This window comes from Lutra lutra, chromosome 13 (genome assembly GCF_902655055.1).
Source record: "Lutra lutra chromosome 13, mLutLut1.2, whole genome shotgun sequence".
NCBI lineage: Eukaryota > Metazoa > Chordata > Mammalia > Carnivora > Mustelidae > Lutra > Lutra lutra.
In genome coordinates, this window is record NC_062290.1 from 70,376,830 (window position 1) to 70,399,371 (window position 22,542).

The 22,542-nt window shown below is 38.3% G+C and overlaps 1 protein-coding gene across 1 annotated transcript in view; it reads left to right on the forward strand.

Moving 5' to 3' along the window:
* Positions 1 to 18,688, forward strand: part of RAD23B (RAD23 homolog B, nucleotide excision repair protein) — a 46,761-nt gene extending 28,073 nt beyond the window's left edge. Inside the window, 6 exon segments of the mRNA XM_053447789.1 lie at positions 486 to 541; positions 5,481 to 5,608; positions 7,980 to 8,112; positions 10,081 to 10,208; positions 10,926 to 11,096; positions 16,533 to 18,688. Coding sequence (XP_053303764.1) covers positions 486 to 541; positions 5,481 to 5,608; positions 7,980 to 8,112; positions 10,081 to 10,208; positions 10,926 to 11,096; positions 16,533 to 16,646 — 730 coding nt within the window. The 3' untranslated portion in view covers positions 16,647 to 18,688.
* The last annotated feature ends 3,854 nt before the right edge of the window (positions 18,689 to 22,542 follow it).

Sequence of the window (22,542 nt, forward strand, 5' to 3'; positions counted from 1 at the left end):
AATTCTCTTCAGATTCTTCTAGTTAGTGAAAATGGGTACTAATGTCTTTGGTAAAAGCAAAATGTGGTGGAATATGAACTTTGGAAAACTGGGGATACTTGTGTTGTTTGGTATTTCTTTTATTTTGACTTGACTTACAGGTTATTTAACTTATTGTAAATTCTTTTAGGGAAGTAGTTATGCATTATCTTTTTTTGTAATCCTTAAATGGTAAACATTCTGTTCAGTTGTTATTTTATATCTTTGGACATTTAAAATGAGGCATTTGTAGAACAGTATGAATATTAAGATTGAAAATTCTTCTCAAACCATAAATGTTATGGATAAAGCTTTGGGGTTTAATGTAGAAGATGATTTAAACACTGTAGCCAGACTTATACATTTGATTAAAATCAAACAGTCTCTTTACAATTTGGACCATTACTAAACTTCAGTGTAAGTTTTATATACTTTCTGATATACAATTTTCTGAAAACCTTTTGCAGTACATCAGGAGATTCTTCTCGGTCAAACCTTTTTGAAGATGCAACCAGTGCACTGGGTAAGTATCTACATTATAAATAACCTTACAAGAGGTAGGGAGGAGGTTCTAATTTCATTTTTCTAGATCATGAAAATGTTCATTTTCATGGTTGCTTATTATCAAGCTATTAAATGATTTAGATAATTATTGATTAATATATTACTAAAAACTTTGTAAGTTTGTGTGTTATATATTGAACTCTTTAAATTGTACTATTTAAAGTATTATTAGAGTTAAGCATATTCTTTTGGTTAAAGCAGGTAATTTTCTATTTTCCAAATGTGAATTTTAAATGAAGTCTTAACAGAGTTTGAACTGTTGACAGGTTTATTTAAAAATATTTATAAAACGGGTATAAAATGTTACTAAATCTGCCTTGCACATCTTTATTCCAGTTTGGAGCCCTGTCGGGTCCCACCTCTGTCTTGTTGCTTTATGGTACTGCAGTGAATGTACCTTTCTGTCTCAGCTTTAACTATTGAATAATGCTTTTTCATCTCCCCTTCACACTTAGTCTGTCAAAATCAGTTTTGTTTTGTTTTTTTCCCATTTTCCCATTGTGACACCTCTAGTACATTTCCTACTTGGCCTGCTAATTGTTGGTCTTTTGGCTGGCAACTCCATCCCTCTCCTTTGTTCTGTTCTCTATTACTGGAAATGGTTGGGAGGTAGAAGACTAGGAACAGCAGCTTCAGTGGTATGGGCTTCTAGCTTCTTAGTTGCTGCAGCAGCAGGGTTCCAACAGCAGTAGTACCTCATACGATCTGGGGGGTTGACCTCTGACCTGACTTGAACTCCATGATCCTTTCATTGCCATGGAAATGGCATCTTGGTTGTCCATAGCATGTAGGGTCAAAATGGTTGTAAGTAATCAACCTAAGGTCACCTGGATGTACCATACCCACATTTACTCTCTTTTACATTTACTGTGTTCTGGGACTAGTCTGCTGTCAAATGAGTATGAGTTAGTGTCCAGTCAGCAAAACAGAAATCCCTTTCAGACTGGGAAAGGCTTAATCCTAGGAAGTTATTAGTGAGATATTGGAAGGACTAGAAGAGGTGACCCAGAATCAGTTAGGTGCTGTCTGCCTACAGAGCTGGAAGCACCTGGCACTTGCCCCTGGTGCTGCTGAACTGTCTGGCTAACACCACTGCCACCTCCGTTGGAAAGCATGGTGCTGCCGAATTCTGGCTGCCGCTGTTACGCCTAGCCCTCTGAGGGCAATGTTGTACCTTTATGTCTTCTGGCACCCTGCACAACTTAGGTCATAGGACCCCTTTACTCTTTAATCCTCCCAGTCTTTACATTGATACCCTGCTGCTTTAAACTTGCCTTCTGTGGCTATGACACTGCTCTTTTCTTGATCCATGCCTCTTGACTATTCCTTTGCAGGCTTTCTAGTTAACTCTTCATTTTATCTGACCCTTAAGTGTATGGATCTTCTGTGGTTCTGCTGCAGATCAGTTCAAACTATGGGAATGGCAAATATCACCCATATACTGTAAAGATCTCCAAAATGATAATTCCAGTACACATCTCCCTCTGAGTCCCCAGACTCATTCTTTAAGCCACCATGTGGGAAGCCTACAACCTCCATAAACTCTTGAGGTTCCAAATGGAATCCTATTTTATCTTCCCATCTGATTCTTCTTTGTGCCTCATTGCTTGCATCATCATCTCTACTATATGTTGGCATCGTCCTTGACCTCCCTGACTCTCATGGGCCTTTAGCTCAGGGTCCTGACAACCCTCCTTCCTGAGGTTCCTGGAATATTTGTTTTCACTGCCACTTGACTACTTTAGTTCACAGCCTTACCTTACGGATAACTCCTGCATTATTCGTAACTGGTCAGTGCCGTGTCATAGTGGACTTCATAAAAGGCAGATCTCATGAGGTCGCTCTTAGTTCCTTTCGCAGCTCTGTGTGACCTGGAAGATAAGACCACAGCTCACTCTTAGTGACACAACAAGGTTCTTCATCACTACTCCACTTGTAACCTCATTAGCTCTCTCTTGTGTTGTCCATTGTCTCTAGTTTTTCTGTGAGTCATTTGCCCTTGTACTATTACTATCTAAAAAGTATCACACTGCTTATAGGCATCTCTTTCTGAGTTCTAGAACTTGATTAATTAGGAGACATAATTTTAGGAGGTGTAGCTTGATGACTAGGTTTGGGAGCTCTGGACTCTTAACAGCCTGTGTTAGTATCTGTACCATGACTTAACAGCCATTGTTAAACCATGATCATAGTAAACCTTTCTCATGGAGTTATTGTGAGGATTAAATGAGAAACACCATGTCATAATAGTGTAGTTCAGATACTCCACAGTTCTTAATTTTGTTTATATTGATGCTAATTTCCGTACCTGGGAACTTGATTACTGAAGGGATATTGACACTTGAGTGGCTTTGTGCTAGAGTCATTTGAATGGATAATTAAGAACAAATATATTAACAAGTCCTTTATGGAAGGGGAAGGAAAAGTCATTACTCTAAGCAAGATCATGAATGCCACATTTGCTCAAGGATATTTAGTTTTTTTAAACTATACTTTCATAGCTATTAAATGCCTTTATTGAAAATTCTGCAAAAAAAAAAAAAAATTCAACTGATGAGTGTCACCTGTGCCAGGGAAATGGCAGTGTAAAACGACAGGGTCCCTTGCACAGCTGAACTTTTTGTTCAGATGGGGGAAAGAAGTGGTGAAACAAAGTAAATTGCAAATCATGATTAATGATTTTAAGGAAACTAATGGCTCCCATTAAGAAAATAGAATGTACTTATACTTGGGATAGTTAGGCAGTACATCTCTGGGATGTATTCTCAGTTTAAATTGAGAACTGGAGCTGCGAAGGAACTGACCCCTCAGAGAAGAGGTGTGTGTGTGTGTGTGTGTGTGTGTGTGTGTGTGTGTGTGTGTGTAAAGGTTCTAGGACTGTTTCTAAAAGGTATGACTTGTGAAGTAAGCTGGAAAACAACAGCGTGGTTGGAGTGTGGTGTGCGGAGATTGTTGAGTTTTGGGAACCCAAAATGAGATGAGGTTTTTTTTTTATTTTATTTTTTAAATTTATTTATTTGACACAGAGAGAGAGACCACAAGTAGACAGAGAGGCAGGCAGGGAGAGGAAGGGAAGCAGGCTCCCTGCTGAGCAGAGAGCCCGACGCAGGGCTCGATCCCAGAACCCTGGGACCATGACCTGAGCCGAAGGCAGAGGCTTTAACCCACTGAGCCATCCAGGTGCCCCGAGGTTTTCTTTTTAAAAAGCTTGCTTTTCCAGCCGGCAGAAGAATAAATTGTAGGTTCGGGGGCAGGAGAGGAAGCAGGGTGTTATCCAGATGAGAGATTGTTGTGGCCTGGTCTTGAGTGAAGGCAGTGAAGAAAGTGGGAAGTAGGCAGCTTTGCGCTATAATTCAGATATAGGACCTAGCAGATAATACTGGTAGATAAGTGATGGAAGGGAAGAGAGAGGGAACTTGTAGTCACCAGGGTTCCTGGTTCTTGTTCTTGGGTGGATAGAGGTGCTAGTTATTGAAATGGAGAAAGCAGATAATGGTGGGACACATCTGAGGGGGAAATCTTAGAGATTCAAAGTCACAGATCAATATTGGCTAAGGAGTGGGTGGAATGTGAAAAGTGGACACAGCCTGTGCAGTTAGCTATGGCTGGAAAGGGAAGGCAGCAGATAGATGGACCAGTTTCTGAAAGAGGAGTTGGGATCCGACCAAGGGGGTTGGCTTCTGCTTTTAGGATGACATTCTAGGATATCGTCAACTGCTGATCGGGATGATTAAATGGAGAGTGAAAGATGGGAGGTAGACAAGAGAGAGAATAACCAAAGGGTCCAGTTCTTTAAGGAGACAAGAAAGGGAATGATACCCAGAAGAGAAGTGAAAGACAGGATGGCTTAAGTGAAGTAAGTTTGGTGTAGAGAGCTGGCTTTCTTTTCAGACTGTTGTCTGTGGTCTGACTTCCATGAAGAGCAAGTTTGGGTTGGCGATAGCCTGTGGGATGTGACTTCCTGGGATAGCAGTGCTTGGGGCATTACACAAAGCTCTGTATATGAAAGCCTAACTTTCCTGCTTCTAACCTCCTTTTTTCTTCAGCTTTGATAATAAAAGATGTTGAAGGAAAACTGAAGTTGTTACAGTAGAATTGATTGCTTGAAATATCCCTCCTTTGTGTTTTCAAAAAATTAGTTCATCAGTCTCTTCCAGGTTGCCTTCTCTGACCTGCTAATTCTGTCGTATATTTGTATCTGATGTTTTTATTGTACTTACTAAGCATACTATGTTAGTTTTCTGTTGCTACTGTGATAAGTTTCCACAGACTTCTTGGTAGGAAACAACAGACGAGCACCTGTCTTAAGGTGCACAGTAGGTTAGAAGTCTAACATAGTCCTCACTGGACTAAAATCAAGGGGCTAAATCACTGGGCTACCATCAAGGCGGCAGTCCTTTCTGTACATTCCAGGGGGGAGAATCTATTTTATGTCCTTTCAGTGCTTCTGGAAGCTGCCTGTATTCCTTGGCTTATAGCCCCTTCTGTCATCAGGCAGCAGCATAGCATCTGCAACCTTGCTTCTTTGCTCTTGTCTTTGTATCTGTTTTTCTGACCCTCCCCTCTGTTTTCCTTTGGCTTTTAAGGACCCTTGTGATTACATCAGGCCTACACAGATAGTCTGGGATAATTTCTCTTTCTTAAAGTCAGCTGATTAACAACCATAATTCCACTTTGCCTCGTAACCTAACATATTTATAGGTTCTGGGAATGGGCAGGGGGGCATTATCCTACCCATACACATATATGTTGTAGTTTGTACTGTTATTTTTGTACCCCTAGTCCTGTAGTGCCTGAAATATTGTATATGCATATACATTCAAGAAATACACAGGAAATGCATATTTATTAAATGTTTTCTTTCTTCCCTTCCTCCCACACCACACACCTTTTCTCAGTGACAGGTCAGTCTTACGAGAATATGGTAACTGAGATCATGTCAATGGGATATGAACGAGAGCAAGTGATTGCAGCCCTGAGAGCCAGTTTCAACAACCCTGACAGAGCAGTGGAGTATCTTTTAATGGTGAGAAATATTTCACTTTATTTATTGTAGTTTAACACCAAAATCTCAAAGACTTGTAAGGAACAGTAATAATTCACAGGAGAATGAGAATATATGCTAGTAATTTATGTAATGTTTTTATTTTTCTTAATTTGTTGACATTTTGTGTTGGTAAAATGTAACCTCTTCTAAAAGATTTTGATGTGATTTTTATTTAGGAAACACCATGGCTAAATGAGTTGTAAAATTGGCTCTCCACTTAGAGTAGTAACTTCTACCCCATTTATGTTATCCTCAAAGGATGACAGTTTGTTTGGAGTGTGGGATAAATATTTTAAATCTAATCTACCATTTTAGTGGCTTTTTTGATGGCCAGCATACTCCTGGGTATACTTTTTTTTTTTTTAAAGATTTTATTTTTATTTTATTCGACAGAGAGAAAGAACACAATCAGGGGAGCATCAGGGAGAGTGAGAAGCCCAAAGCGGAACTTGATCCCAGGACCTGGGGATCATGACCTGAGCCGAAGGCAGACGCTTAACCAATTGAGCCACCCAGGCACCCCTCCTAGGTGCTCCTCCTCTATGGAAGAGGGCAAAAGTAACAAGTTAGAAGCCCGCACCCAATTTTATTTGTCTTGTACTATGTACATTTTTATAATTAGTTGCCAACTTTTAAAAATGAAGAGATTTCACTTACAAATTCAGATAGCTAAGAAGAAAAAAAACTGACATCCTAAATAAAAACTTGAAAGGGGTGCCCAAGTGGCTTAGTTAGTTAAGCATCTGACTCTTGAGCTCAACTCAGGTCTCAGTCTTGGTTGTGAATTCAGGCTCTGAGTTAGGCTCTGAGCCGGACATGAAGCCTAGGTTAAAGAAAATAAAAGACTTGGAAGATAGGTAGGTAGATTGATTAATTAATTCAGAGAGCTGGTTTGTCTGGACAACTTGGATTCTGGATTTTTACAAGGGTTTAGGAAAAGTTTTAGATCATAGACACTTTAATTCATTATCTTCCCATCCATTCCCTGTTACCTGATATAATAGCGTGCATTTAATTCAGTGTATGATGTTACTTACCTGGTTCCATTCACATTTGAATTGTTAGCTTATTTATTGTCAGTAATAGTCAAGGGAGTCCCAAAAACATTTGTTTCTAATGCCTGGAGTGACATCTCATGCCAGCAGCCATTACCCTTCATGTGGTTCATTATGCATAATTCTTTATATGTTTATGGTTTCAACTTCTGATTTATTGGGAAATGGAAGCATTAACCATTATCCTCTCTTACCCAAATGTAATACTTCCTTCTTAATTCTTCTCCTTCACAATCTATGTGGATTTCATAAAGACTTTTTTGATATGTTGTATATGAATAGTCTTGTAAATCATGCATCAAAATAGTGCTCCAGAAGTCTCAGTGCAGTTTAAATTATAAGTTCAGAAGACAAAAGCTATAAACTTAGAAAATATTGAAATATTTAAGGTTCTTACATCTACTTTTGTAAATTTTGAATAATTTTATTTTTTTGTATGTGATACTTTCTGGAGAATGCTTTCTCAGAACCGTGGTTCAATAGAGGAGATCCTCCTTGGTTGGCCACTGTTGCCACCTGCTCTCTCTCCATTAGATTTTTACCCGCCCCAGGATTCATTTCAGAACTGCACATGTGTCAAAACCTGTTTGGATAATTTTCAGACTAGGTTTACAAATGCAAACCTTGCTATCACACAGCTGGTGAAAGTTTCTATGAAATTCAAAAATTAGAGTAATGCATAGCATAAAACCAAATGTCCAGTTTTGATAAGGTTTGTATTGATATTTTAAAAATTATATTATTATGTACAAATGTAGGATCTTTGATGTTAGATGTAATATGTTGTATGTAAACATCATTTTATGACTTGTGTTTTAAATTACAAATCTCTATATCTTAGATCTGCACTGTCTAGTAAAATAGCTATTAAGTAGTGTTAAGTACAAGTAGTTATTTGAATTGAATAAAATTAAAAGTATATTAAAAATTAGTTTCTTTAGTAACATTAGCCACATTTCAAGTTCTCAGTAGCTTCATGTGATTAATGAATATTTTATTAGCGTAGATACAGAACATTTTTGTCATCATGGAAAATTCTGCTGGACATTGTGCTGCCTTACATTGTCGCACTATGGGTTCTTCTATATCATGCTCAGGTCACTTCTAATCTAATTTGAATATACACAGCTTTTAGATAAGTCTTAATCTTTTACTTTTAATAGAAGCAGATATCTGTTTGATGCTTTTGGAAATTAGACAAGCACATTAAATAGATCAATAAATCTTTTTCTTTGTATAGTATTGAACTATCTTTGAATGACAAGATATTTTAAAGCTGGGAAATTGTATTGTAGGGGATCCCTGGAGATAGAGAGAGTCAGGCTGTGGTGGACACCCCTCCTGCGGTCAGCACTGGGGCTCCTCCATCTTCGGTGGCGGCCGCTGCGGCGACTACGACGGCATCAACAACCACAGCGAGCCCTGGAGGTTAGCGTGGGCTGGTGGGGGTGTGGGGGCACAGTCCTGAGTTTCTAGTGTGAGGTGAGGCTTGTTCCTGGAGCATCTGGAGGACTCTTCACACAAGTTCTCTATCCATTAATGTTAGAGAAGGGCTCAAAACAAATTCTCCCGAGTGGCAATTGCATTAACTTCTCGCTGAGACCTCAGTGCTGTAGTTTTGACAAAGGGCGCATTCTGTTTAGCCTGTTCCGAGGGAGAGATGCTTCCCAGTTTGCATTTCGTGTTAACATTCTGAAGCCATTCAGAATGTTTGCTCACCTTGTCTCTTCTCTCCCCCTATGAATGTCATAAACTATGTGTAATTTCAAAGCCGGGACAATCTTAGTTGCTGTTATACCAACAAAGAAATAAAGCACTGAGAACTTTGAAGACATGTATCTAGAGCTGAAAGCCAATCTTGAATTCATCTCTGTTTACTGGTCAGTATCCGCCCTTCCATTGATGAAGGTGTGACTACAGAGGAGGCCCTAGAGCCTGTGGTGGGCTCGAGTTACTTTGTTCTCCTTCAGGCTCCGTTCTGTACACAGTAGTGATAAAGTAATTTAAACTTCATTTTGAAGAGGCCCTTTTTGATGCTTTTCCTAGCCTCTTGTAATGACAGCTCTGGTTGACAAAAAGCCATGAGTATTTTGTGTACAGTCTCCCAGAGAACAGGCTTTCATTTTTGTGGGTACAGTCCCAGAGGACAGGCTTTCATTTATGCAGAGTTGGCATAAGAATGGAAAGAAGAGGCCACAGCTTGGTTCAGGTAGGGACTGCTGTCCCATTTAGCAGTACTTAGTGGGTTAATTTAGTTCCTGAGTCTCATTTTCTTCATCTGTAAAACCGGTGTCACAGAAGGAAGGTTACTTCTCATACTTATTTGGCCATTTTAATTTGAATGATTTTCTTGAATAATTAAGGAAATAACATCCAAAAAATGCCCATAATGCATTAGTAACCTCAAAAACATAATTACATGCAATTCTTGGTTTCCTGTAGTATGATCAGAGCACAACCACTACCCCCCAAAAGTTGCAAGTTCTGTCTTATCTGGCATCCTTAATATTTGTGATTGTCATGGAATTTTGGACTAAAGAGTTCTAAATGTATTAGTACTAGATTGACCTGTAGCTTATTTTATTCTTTAAAGATTATTTATTTGACAGCAAGCACACACAAGCAGAGGGAGCAACAGAGGCAGAGTGAGAAGCAGGCTCCTCTCAGCAGGAAGCCTGATGTGAGACTCAATCCCAGGACCCTGGAATCATGACCTGAGCCAAAGGCAGATGCTTAATGACTGAGCCACCCCAGTGCCCCTACTTGTAGCTTATTTATCTCAAGCTTTTATAAATTACAGATGTTTGAAGCTTAATTGTAATAACCAAAATTGTCTTCCTAATTATACTTTAAGTTTGTATTAATAAAACTTCTGATCTGCATATCTGAATTCTTAACTTTTAAGTATTATCTTTCACTTCTTTGTTTAGAATTTCCCAGGAATTCGAGCTCGATTGTTTTGTTTTGTTTTGTTTTGTTTTCTTAAAGGTTTGGGTTGTATTAGTAAGTGGAATTTTTGGTTTTGTTAATCCTAGATAGATATTTTTCTTAGGAACAGTATTAGTACTTTTTATTTTGATAGAGTGCATGCAGATCATAATTTCTCATTATTTGATGATACTAACTACCTGGGACAGTTGTAGGAAAACTTCATTCTTTGAGTGTTCTGTACTCTACCTATACCCATAGGCGTAATTTCTATAGTATAAGACTTGCACGTTGGTATAGTTGAAAGATTTCTGTCATTATTTACTCCCATTTTTATATACATCTGAGAGCTCATCAAATTTTTTACTTGTCAGTGTTTGCTGTCTAAAATTATGATTGAACCACGTATATGTATATATATTGTATACATAATTACTGCTTTTGTTTATAATGTTATGTGATTTTTAGGACATCCCCTTGAATTTTTACGGAATCAGCCTCAGTTTCAACAGATGAGACAAATTATTCAACAGAATCCTTCCCTGCTTCCAGCATTGCTACAACAGATAGGTCGAGAAAATCCTCAATTACTTCAGGTAACTATTTAATCAAAGTTAATTTCAAAAGTGGGTTTATAGAATATATCCTATTTTTTTTAAGTCCATGTGACTCCCCTTCCCCTCCATAAGCTCTATAAACTTTTCTCTTGAGTTGCAGTCAATGGTATGTGCTATAGATTAGATGTACTAAAAAAAGAGTCGGAGGGTGGAGGTAGGTTAATTTAAGTTGGTCAAATAATAATTTGGGGAAACACTAGATTAAAAAATCCGAGAAACTCTTTGTGAAAGAAATCATTTATAAAATCTTTTTTCCCCAAACTTACTATTAGTGGAGCACTGCCTCTTAGAGACATACCCATGGGCTTATTTAAACCTCAAGTTATGAACCTCAGCATTGTACTGCGTACTAGTGTGGAAGATACAGAAGTTCTGTTTTTTTTATAATCCCCAAGTAGTTTTTTTAAACATTGATTTGGGGAGATGGGACCCATTTATGAAAGAGAATTTGAATTCTCTTAGTTCTTCACTATTTACCTCACTGAAAAGTAAGTGCCAAGTTTCTTTAATAGTATATAAGAAATCACATCCTTCCAAAGATTAAATAATTCAGAATCATTCTAAAAATAAAGCAGTTACAAAATTCTAGCTTTCTCTGCTGTTTGAATATAGAATTCTTAGTTTCCTGAAGATACTTTATATCATTGTATTGTTTTTTTGTTGTTGTTGTTTTTTCTGTCCTTCAAATTACCACAGCAAATTAGCCAGCACCAGGAGCATTTTATTCAGATGTTAAATGAACCAGTTCAAGAAGCTGGTGGTCAAGGAGGAGGGGGTGGAGGTGGCAGTGGAGGAATTGCAGAAGCCGGAAGTGGTCATATGAACTACATTCAAGTAACGCCTCAGGAGAAAGAAGCTATAGAAAGGGTGAGTTGAAGTAAAACTGAAAATTTAGTTCCTTAGTCATACTAGCCCCATTTCAGATGCTCAGTAGTCACATGGGACTGGAGGCTGCTGTACGGGGTAGCACAGATAGAGAATATTTCTGCCACTGGAGATAGTTCTGTTGGACACAGCCAAATACAGCATTGTCCTAAGGATTGCAATAAAGACCGTGTATTTTCATCCCCGCTCTCACATCTTGGCCTTTATGCTAGCCAAGGAACTGCTAAGTGAATGGCAGCTTTATAAAATAGTTATAAACAGATTTTAAAAATTAAAATTTCTTTTTATGTCTGAAAATTTATGAGGAAAATGATCTTAGGGAAACCACCTGGGTGGCTCAGTCAGTTAAGCATCTGCTGTCAACTCAGGTCATGATTGAGTCCTGCATCAGGCTCCTTGCTCAGTGGGGAGGGGAGTCTTTCTTCCTCTCCCTCTGCTGCTCCCCCTGCTTGTGCTCTCTTTTTTTCTCTCTCAGATAAATAAATAAAATCTTTAAAAGAAAGAAAATGATAATAAAGTGAATGCCTAACTCAAGATTATCCGCTTTTTAAAATTTCACTTTAGTACTGTCACTAAAATGTAAAATAGATATGTATATGAATTATATATAAAAAATATGTACATTAAACATCAGAAGCTGATACTGTGATTCTGTTTACATCCTTACTAGGTCAGCCAGTTCATGTGAGGCACTGCAGTGACTTAGTTTGGATTATATTATGACAGGTCATTCATTTGTCTCTAGGCTCCATTGTTAATATTTGTAAATTAGAAATCACTATACTTAACCTGTCTTATCTTACGAAGTATTTTGAGGTGGAAATCTGATAAAGTTCATTTTAACTTAGTACTTAGAAAATCATCTGAAAGATAATTTGTCCATATTTATGATAAACATTTTTTTCAAGTGTTCAACATTTATAATTACATATTTCTTAAAAGATCTTTTATGTATCATGCTAATATTTCTCCCCCTTAAATAAGGCAAACGGGTGAATGACACTTGCCTCAGTTGTTCTATAGCACCTTTTTTTTTTTTTAATGGGGCTAGGGGTATCTGTTCTTGATTTCTGTTTTGGAGAAGAAATTTTTTCTTTTGTTATTTGTACTTTTGATGTCATATTAAGAGAAGTTGCCTAATCCACCACCAAAAGATTTACTCCTAATTTTCCTCTGAGGAGTTTCATAGCTCTTGTTACATTTAGGTCTGTGATCTATTTTGAGTTACTTTTTGTTTATAGTGTGAGGTGTAGGAGTCTAGCTTTGTAATATTTTGCTTGTGGATATCTAGCACCATTTGAAAATTCTGCTCTTTATCCATTAAATTGTCTTGGCATCCTTTTGAAAATCAACTGGCCATGATTATGCAGGTTTACTGGGCTTTCAGTTCTATTTCCATTGATCTGTATGTTTATCTTATGCCACTACCTCATGGTCTTGATTACTATGGTTTTTTGTAGTATATTTTGAAATCCCCAGTTTTCTTAAGATTGTTTTGGCTGTTCTGGATCCCTTGCATTTCTGTATCAATTTTAGGATCCACTTGTCTGATTTCTGTAAGAAAAGAGAAACAAAAAACTGGGGTTTTAATACTGTGTTTTTTTTCTGCAGATCAGTTTGGAGACTATTGCCATGTTAGCAATATTAAGTCTCACCAAGCCATGAACATGAGATCCTTTTCCATTTATTAGATTTTTTTATACTTTCAGAAATTCTATAGTCTTTGGTTTATGCTTTTGTTAAATTTATTCCTCAGTGTATTTTTATTTTTGATGCTGTTATCAGTGGAAATATTTTCTTAATTTCATTTTTGGATTGTTCATTGCTAGCTATATACAAATACAACTTAATTTTGTGTGTTCCTCTTACATCTTGAAACCTTCCTGAACTCATTTATTAATTCTGATAATTCATGTGTGTTTCTTAGGATTTCCTAATTGTAGAATATTATTTGCAAGTAGTTTTAATTCTTTTCCAGTATGGATGCTTTCTCTTTTCTTCCCCCTTTCCCCTTTCTTTCCTTTCTTCCCTTCTCTTATCTTTCTCCCTTTGTATCTTTTTTTTTTTTAAAGATTTATTTATTTATTTATTTGAGAGAGATAGAGAGAGAGAGAGAGCATGAGACGAGAGAGGTCAGCAGGAGAAGCAGACTTCCTGCAGAGCAGCATGCCTGATGTGGGACTTGATCCTGGGACTCCAGGATCATGATCTGAGCCAGAGGCAGTCGCTTAACCAACTGAGTCACCCAGGCGCCCTCTTTAAGATTTTTTTTATTTATTTGTCAGAGAGAGAATGTGCACAAGCAGAGGGAGAAGCAGGCTCCAAGAGCCCAGTGCGAGACTCGATCCCAGGACTCTCTGGGATCATAACCTGAGCCACCCAGGTGTCCCTCTTTCTCTTTCTCTCTCTCACTTAATCCTTTCTGTGGCCTTCTGTGTATGTGTATTGTTGAATAGAAGTGGTGAGAGCCAACATCTTTGTCTTGTTCCTGATCTTAGGAGAAGACAGTCTTTCACCATTAAGTATGATGTTAGCTGTTGGTTTTACTAGATTTAGATTCTCAGGTTGAGAGAGTTTCTTTCTGTTCTAGTTTATTGAGTGGTTTTATCACAAAAGGGTCTTGGATTTTTGTCAAATGATTTTTGTGTGCTGAGATGATAATGTGGTTTTGTTCCCTTTTTTATATGCTTTATTAATAACATTGATTTTTGTATATTGGACTAGCCTTGCATTCCTAGGATAAATCCCACTTGATTGTGGTGAATAGTCCTTTTTATATGTTGCTGGATTTTGTCTGCCAGTGTTTTGTTCAAGATTTCTGCGTCTATATTCATAAGGAGTAGTGGTCTGGATTTGTGTGTGTGTGATGATTTAGTCTGGTTGGGTATCGGTAATATTGGCCTCATTAGAGAATGAGTGAGGAAGTACTCCCTCCTTTCCTGTTTGTTAGAAGAGTTTATGAAGAAAAGTTTTAATTCATTCAACAGTTGGTAGAATTCGCCAGTAAAATTATCTGGGCCTGGCTTCTCTTTTGGAAAATTTTATGGTTACTAATTCAGTCTCTTCATTTGTTATAGGGTTATTCAGATTTTCTGTTTCCTGAGTCAATTTTGGTGATTTTGTCTTTTAGGAATTTGTGTATTGCATCAGCGTTATCTAATTTGATGGCATACAGTTGTTCACAGTATTTCCCTAAAATTAGATTTTTTTATACTTGCACAAATTCTATAGTATAGTATTCTATAGTAGTATTTCTCTAAAAAGTAGTGTTCCCGCATTTCTCATGTTAGTAATTTGAATGCGATTTTTTCCCCCCTGTTTAACTAAAACGTTTGTCAGTGTTGTTACTCTGAAGAAAAAAAGAACCAGTTTCTGGTTTTATTGATTATATTTTTCTAGTCTGGAGTTTCTTGTTTTCTCTTTAACCCTTACTCTTTTTCTCCTTCTGTTTGCTTTGGATTTCGTTTTCTCTTTTTTCTAATTTCTTAAGCTAGAACCTTAGATTATGTATTTAAGATCTTTCTTACTACAGATAAAGCTGTAACCGTCCCTTGAGGCACTGCTACAGCAGCACCCTATAAGTTTTAGTGCATTTGATGGTGTTTTCATGCATCTCTCAAGTGTTTTCTAATTTCCTTTGTGATTCCTTCTTTTATCATTGGTTAAGGATTATGTTAACTTCCACATATTTTAAATTTCCCAAATTTCCCTCTGTTGCTGATTTCAGAGTTCATTGTGTTGTGGTCAGAGAATGTACTTTGCACAATTATAATCCTCTTAAATATATTGAGGCTAGTTCTGTAGCTTAACATTGTCTTTATGGAGAATGTTTGATACATACTTGAAAAGGACATGTGATCTTCTGTTGTTAAGTGTTCTGTAAATGTCTCTTAGGTAAGGTTGGTTCATAATGTGGTTAAGATTGGCTTCCTTGTCAGTCTTCTGCCTGGTGGTTGTGTCCAGCATTGAACGTGGGGATAGCAAAGTCTCCAACTATTGTTGAATCACCCTTTCTTTCTTCAGTTCTGTCAGTTTTTGTTTCATGTGTTTCAGGTTCTCTTGTTAGGTGTCTTTATAACAAGGTCTTCCTGATGGTTTGTCATCATAAAATGTCTTTTGTTTTTAGTAACAGTTTTTAATCTTAATGTGTATTTTGTCTGATACTAATGTATCTACTCCAGCTTTCTTTTTGTAACTGTTTGCATAGTATGTATCTTTTTTCCATCCTTTTACTTTCAGTGTATTTGTGTCTTTGAATTTTAAGTGTGTATCTTGTAGAGGCATACAGTTGGATAGTGCCCTACCTTTTCAGCCAGCCAAGCTTTAATCTGGACAAGACTTAGGTAACAAAATCATTTTTGTCTTATTTCATGGATGAATAGTTAATCATGCTGAATTGAGACTTCTGCTCATGTTTTTAAGGTCATTTCTTGATAATAGTCAATGCAAGGTGATTTAGACAGTTGAACAGAGGGTTTATAAAAAATACTTGGTTAACAAATATACAGTACTAGTGAACTAGATAATTGACCTGAGTGCTTAAAAACACTTTTAAAAGCAGATTTTTGAGTCACAGGGATATTTAGTTAGTTAGTTAGTTAGTTAGTTAGTTAGTTAGTTAGTTTTAAAGATTTCATTTATTTATTTGACAGAGAGAGATCACAAGTAGCGGGGGGAGGGCAGGGAAGCAGGTTCCCCACTGAGCAGAGAGCCTGATGGAGGGCTCGATCCCAGGACCTGGGATCATGACCTGAGCAGAAGGCAGAGGCTCAACCCACTGAGCCACCAAGGCAACCTAATCACAGGGATTTTTAACAGACTAGGAAAACAAAATTGAGTGGCTGATAACACCACTTAAAATTCTGTAAAAGTTAAGCAGATATAAATAGAACACCATATGTCTGATCTCAGAATATATTGTGTAATATTAATAATTGATCACCTATTTTTCTATTATGAAGTTTCTCATAAGCCAAGGAGATGGAGAGTGATACTTGATCTGACTGACCTTCATTACAAATAATTGGATGAAGTAGTTAAATTCTTCTCCTGTCGCTCTCATCTGTATCTCCCCCTACTTCCACACTAAAAGCTGTTTGATTTACACATTTCTGTAGGCTGTAGGGTCACTTATTTTTAAACCATCACAGTCAGCAACTAATTTTTAGTATTAATGCCAGTGAGTATTAGCAGAGGAGCTGTTCATCTAAAAGCTTCAACTAGGAACAGTCGGTGGTTGATATAGGAAAGGGTCTAGGCTCCATCTCGCTGCTCGGGTTGGACAGTGAATCCATACTTAGGTAGGCACGTGTTCACGTAATGTCTTCAAGAGTTTTTTTTGTGCCTTTCATGTTTTCTAGTGCTGATCTGCCCCTGTTGCTATGCTGGAACCCATGTGTGTTTTCTCTTTTCTTCCAGTTAAAGGCACTAGGATTTCCTGAAGGACTTGTGATACAAGCATATTTTGCTTGTGAGAAGAATGAGAACTTGGCTGCCAATTTTCTTCTACAGCAAAACTTTGATGAAGATTGAAAGGGACTTTTTTTTTAATCTCACACTTCACACCAGTGCATTACACTAACTTTGTTCACTGGATTGTCTGGGATGACTTGGGCTCATATCCACAATACTTGGTATAAGGTAGTAGATTGTTGGGGGTGGGGAGGGAGGGATCTAGGATATAGGGCAGGGATAAATACAGTGCATGTCTGCTTCAATTAGCAGATGCCGCAAATCCACACAGTGTGTAAAATATTATACAACCAAAAATCAGCTTTTGCAGGTCTTTATTTCTTCTATAAAACAGTAGGTAACTTTTCCTAGGTTTCACTCTTTTTAGTGTACTAGATCCAGAAATTTAGTGTAATGCCCTGCTTTATATTTCTTTGACTTAACATTGGTTTCAGAAAGAATCTTTGCTACCTAGAATTTACAGTCTATTTCATGGCAACACTGGATAATGGCTTTGTGAAATTGAAAAAATTTTGCAGCAACCATAAACAGAAATGCCAAATTATTGATGGTTATTGTTGCTGCTTCAAATCGGATTGAATTAATGTGTAAGGAAGCCCTTTCTTTCATGTTAAATACTTAGGGTGGGGGAGGGAGAAGGGGAACCTTTTCTTAAAATGAAAATAATTACTGCTATTTTAAAATTTCTTGATGATCGAATGTGAGACCCTTCTAACATGATTTGAGAAGCTGTACAAGTATAGGCAGTTATTTTCCTGTTTACATTTTTTTTTTTTTTTTTCAGTTTGTTTTGGGAAAAAATTGGTAGGTGTCTAATTACTGTTTACTTCATTGTTATATTGCAGTAAAAGTTTTAAAACCACCATTGCATGTTTGCTTTTGATGTATCCCTTTGTGAAATTAGCACTTTGGGGCCAATGGAGAAATGCAGCATTCACTACCCCTCTCTTCCCCGTCCCTCTGCAGAATGTGTTTGTCAGTAAGTCGTGAGTTCAAATCGCTGCCTTTTTAAACCCACAAAATGCTGATTCAGTTCAAAATTAATGCAAATGTTTCAAAACTGGGTTCTGATATTTGTAAGTGTTTTCCTTATTAGATAAGAATGTATGACCATTAAAGTCATTAGGACTATATTACTTTCAAAAAGAGAAGGTGGACAAAGGTATAATCCAGCATCTTTTATTGAATTGGAAAGACTGGCGGAATCTTCTGGAAGGGTTGGGAGATGCAGCTGGAAAAGTACTTTGGAAAATATACAATCAAGAATATCTCATGGCATATTAAAAGAAAAATCTTAATAGCAGTGTTGGCTTTTATTTGGATTTTTTTTCAACTTTGTTTTTTTATTAAACTCCTTCATTGGCATTATTATTTGATCATAAAGAGGGGGAATATGTCTACTTGTTCAGTTTTTCAGATCTTTTTTCCTAAATATAAACAAGACTGTTTAAGGAAGAATTTTCCCCCCTACCATCTGATACTGAGTAAAGAAAATGAATTTGCACAGATTTCTCCCTGCGTAATCTCTTGCAATAATTCTTAGCAAAGTTTGGGGGTGACTTTTAAGCTTTTACGTCATGCACTCGTACCTGTCACTCATGAAAATAAGTGAAGCCATGATTTCTCCCCACAGTGTTATCATGTAGTTTAATCTTCATGTGTGTACCCCTTAAACACAGCACACCTTTGGATTTTGTATTACCTGTATGTTTTATAATGGATCATGCAAAATGTCTCAGGAGAATAAAATGAGGATTTGTAAATATGTTCATCCTTCAGGGCAGAGCAATGAGTTGGGAGGAGGGTGGCATTTCTGGTCGAATAATGGAATATTTTCATTTATTTTACGTCATTCTGTCTGCTGCCTGATTGCTCAGCATAGCGAAAACTGGAAAAGAGGAAAAAAACAACACAAAAACAAAACCCCAGCAGCAGCCTCTTTTCTCTGGAAAGTGACATCAGAAGTTGGTGGCCTGGAATTTTTGTCCTCGGACAACAAAACCACAAATAGTGGGATTAATCATTACGAGAAGACAGTTGAGGCCAAGTTTTGACCATTCTTTACCATGTTCTATCCACTTAAAGAATTAGCCAAGATGCTGGGGGGGGGAAGGGGGACAGGCTTTTTATGACCCTTTTGCTGTTATCATTTAATTTACAAACAGTTTTGGTAAATCTCTTAATGTAAGTGGCTCTTTGATTTTGGAATTTTGTGTTTGAGGTATTCTGTCATCTATTTCTTGAAATATTTTTATTGTTTAGTTGCTCTATGGAAAATGTGAGGAAGCTGAAGTTTATATTTGTTAATTTTTATTGCCATCCTCTAGTCAAATATGTCTTTACATTGTTTACAAAATACTGAAGTGTTCCACCGTATAATTTTTTCCTGTACTACGTGGCTAGGATTCTAGAGAATTAATTATAAAATATTTTCAATATATCCACCATTGCATTTCTCATTTTTTTAAATGACCCTTTTGCCATATAGAGTCTTAGATTGAGAGTTGACAATGCCTCTGTCACCCATAGTTCTGTTTTCTTCAGTGATTGGCATGTGGGGGGCCAGGTGCTAGATCAATTTTATTGGTTCTCCTGTTTTTTTGTTTTTGTTTTTTTTTTTGCAATCAAAACATCAACACAGAGATGGAATACTGGATGGACCCTAAATCAAGATTCATAAGGGCTTTTAGAAATTTTGGTTCAATTCCCATTTTTCCCATGCTCTTGTGTTATAGTAGCCAGCCTAATAAGACTGCTACAAAATATTCAACCAATATTAAGCAATTTCAGGGCATCAGTACTTCCTGACCAAGTCTGTTCTGGTGAGTTCCCTGGCCATGAGGCTTGAGTACAACATGTCCCATTAGTTGACCTTCCATGTCCATTTTGTTCTACTTTGATCTTCTAAGCCAGGGGCTGGCAAACTTCAGTCCCATGAGCTAGGAATGGTCTTTACATTTTTAAGGGTTTGTTTTCAAGAAAGGATTTTACGATGTGAAGATGGTTCAAATTTTAGTGTCTATAATTTTATTGAAACACAACCATGCTCATTTACATATTGCCTATAGCTACTTTTGTGCTACAGAGGCTTGCTGTCAAATAGTTGGAGCTGAGACCGAGGCCTACAGAGCCCAAGTAATTATGATCTTGCCCCTTCCAGAGAAAGTTGGCCACCACTGTTCTAAACTGTGACTAGCCCATCCCATATCAAAGTATACGATGCTTTCTGTTGCTTTTTGGCATCTTGGCCTCTTGACTTTGGGTCTTAGCTTCAGTGTGGTTTACTTGTGACCATCACAGGTTCTTCCCAGGGGAGTGGTATTAGCAGTGTGTGCCTTATATGCTCTCCTAACTGTATGTGGTGCCCTAGGGTACCACCTTGGAATGACTCATTCTGTTGCTGTGCTGTTCCTTGCTCTTACAGTCAGATAATGCCATTCAGCACTCAACACTCAGAAGCACCTGGTATGGTGATGAATTGGCCAGAACAAAGCAATCAGATGAATACATCTGGGAATCTTTGGGCCCTAGGGTAAGAGTTGAGACAGTTGAAGGAAGCAACTTAACCATGGCTGGAAAAAGAGTGGGTAGAACCCTAGAGGGGGAGTATAGCTGCTGGACCTGTCTGGGTGGCAGACTAGTTTCCAGCACAGTGTACGAAGTTTTGGGAATGGGATCCTGGGAGGGGCGGTGACAAGGAAACAGGGAGAGAAGGCCTGGGCTTGCTAGGGAAGAGATCAAGCACCACAGCAGTGCCTGGGGAAGCACAGGGACGGTGGTGGAGACAAATTGGCTGTAAAAGGCTTTCTCTCCGGATGTTCAGTAGGGAAGACAGTCATTCCCCAGGGAGGGTATTCAGTGGCGAGGAGGCTGGGATGACTGAAGAAACAGTGGTGACAAGTTCGCTTCATGTGCCTGGTGCTGCTGATAGCAGAATGAATGGAGACCAGGACTCTGCCATTGAGTTTTAAATTCTTTGACAGAACATTTAACTAGGAATGAATGCTTTTACCAGATATGGCGGAATTTGTCTTCTAGGAGCACAGATGAGAAGATAGCCATCGCAGACTTCTGGCTCATGTTGCACTTAAACTTTGTTTTCCATTCTTCTTAACCTAGGCCCTCATCCTTTCCCAGCTGGTTTGCCACGAGTTATTGATGTTGAAGGCACGTAATCCTCCCCAGGCAGTGAGGTGGTTTTCAGAGCTCCTGGGAAAGCTGTTCTCAACTCTGGCTGCCTCTCAAGCAACCTTGTGTTCCCCCCACCCCATGTTTTGGACAACTACATTTGCTGTGATGAGAACGTTGGGAGGCTTTATCCTGTGAGCTAGCTTTCCAGATGGGCCTTCTGCATGGAAGCCTGTGGAACTGACAACTTCCATCTCTTTAACAAAGCCCCCAGTTGTCTCAAAACTGCTCCTAGGGGCGCCTGGGTGGCTCAGTGGGTTAAGCCTCTGCCTTTGGCTCAGGTCATGATCTCAGGGCCCTGCATCAGGCTCTCTGTTCAGCAGGGAACTTGCTTCCACCTCTCTGCCTGCTTCTGCCTACTTGTGATCTCTCTGTCAAATAAATAAAATCCTTTAAAAAAAAAATGCTCCTAAAAGTTTGGCTGTAAGTTGTAGAAGCCCATCTGGGTTTTAATTTGCCTGCAATAGTGGATTAGAAGGATACTTGGTAAATTACTCAAAAGTGATTGACAAAAACTGGATGAGAATGATTGGGGCTGGAGATGCCTTGGAACAGCTCAGGTGGAGGTCTTGAACAATGTTAGGAACCCTGGAGTGGTTTTTGCAACTTTTAGGAGGTCTTGGGGTGGGGAGGATTCAAACTTACTTTTGGTCAATTAGGCCTGCCTGTGCTGGTTTGAAAGCTGTTTTGCTAATTTTTATTTTGTCTCCAGTTCTAAGAAAACTAAAGGAAAGTTCAATATTTTCATGTCTTTAACTTTGGTGTTAAAATTTTTAGACCATGTCTGCATTTTTGCAAAGAGCATTAACTTTTCACCTGCAAATAATTTCACATGTATTACAGAAAAGTCCCAGGGACAGTACAAAGTGCTCCCATTCACCCCCACCCCACCCCTGAACCTTTTTCAGTGTGCAGGAGTCCCAGTAAACGTCTTTGTAGTAAAGGGACCCAATCCAGGATAACAAGCCACTTTTATACCTTCCTCAGTCCTTACTTGGTCTTCATGATCTTAACATTTTGTTTTATTTTAACATCACAGGACTGTTGCCTTCTAGAATGGCCCTCAATGTATGTTTAGTTGTTTCCTCATGAATAGACTCCAGTTCTGTGGTTTTGGAAAAAAAAAAAAAAAAAAAAAAAACTGCTTTTTTTCACTGCATCCCATGAGGGGGGCACAGAGTGTCAGCTTGTCCCACTTTGATTCACTCTGGTCGTTCAGGGAAGGTGATGTCTGCCTAGCTTCTCTACTGAACAGTTACTCATTGTTCCTTTGTATTTAGTAAGTGTTTTATGATAAGGTATTCTGAGACAGACTATCCTATTTCTCCTGAAAATTTGGCCCATTCATTTTAGTATCCACTGATGTTTCTTGCCTGAATTACTACTAAGATGGTTGCCAAGTGATTTTCAGATTGCATAATTTCTACGTTTATTAGTTAACAATCTCCTGGATCCTGGCATTCTCTTTCCCCCATTCAGAATCTGCGTGAGTATGGGCTCAGATCGCTGTCTTACCCAGGGGTATATGATCCGTTACTGTAGAGGGGTTGATGGGCACACTGTCCCAGCTTCTGTCACTGTGTGCCTTCTGAGGGCTGCCTTCTGTGCTTGGCCTGCTCTTATCACTCTTTCGAGTCCCTCCTTACTTTGTGGCACAACACTGTGTGTGTTCTAGGCTCTTGTCCTCCCTGTGCCACAGCCCTGGGATTCGCCATTTCTTCAAGGAGACCATGTTCCTTTAGTGGAAATTGTATTTAGAAACCGCCAC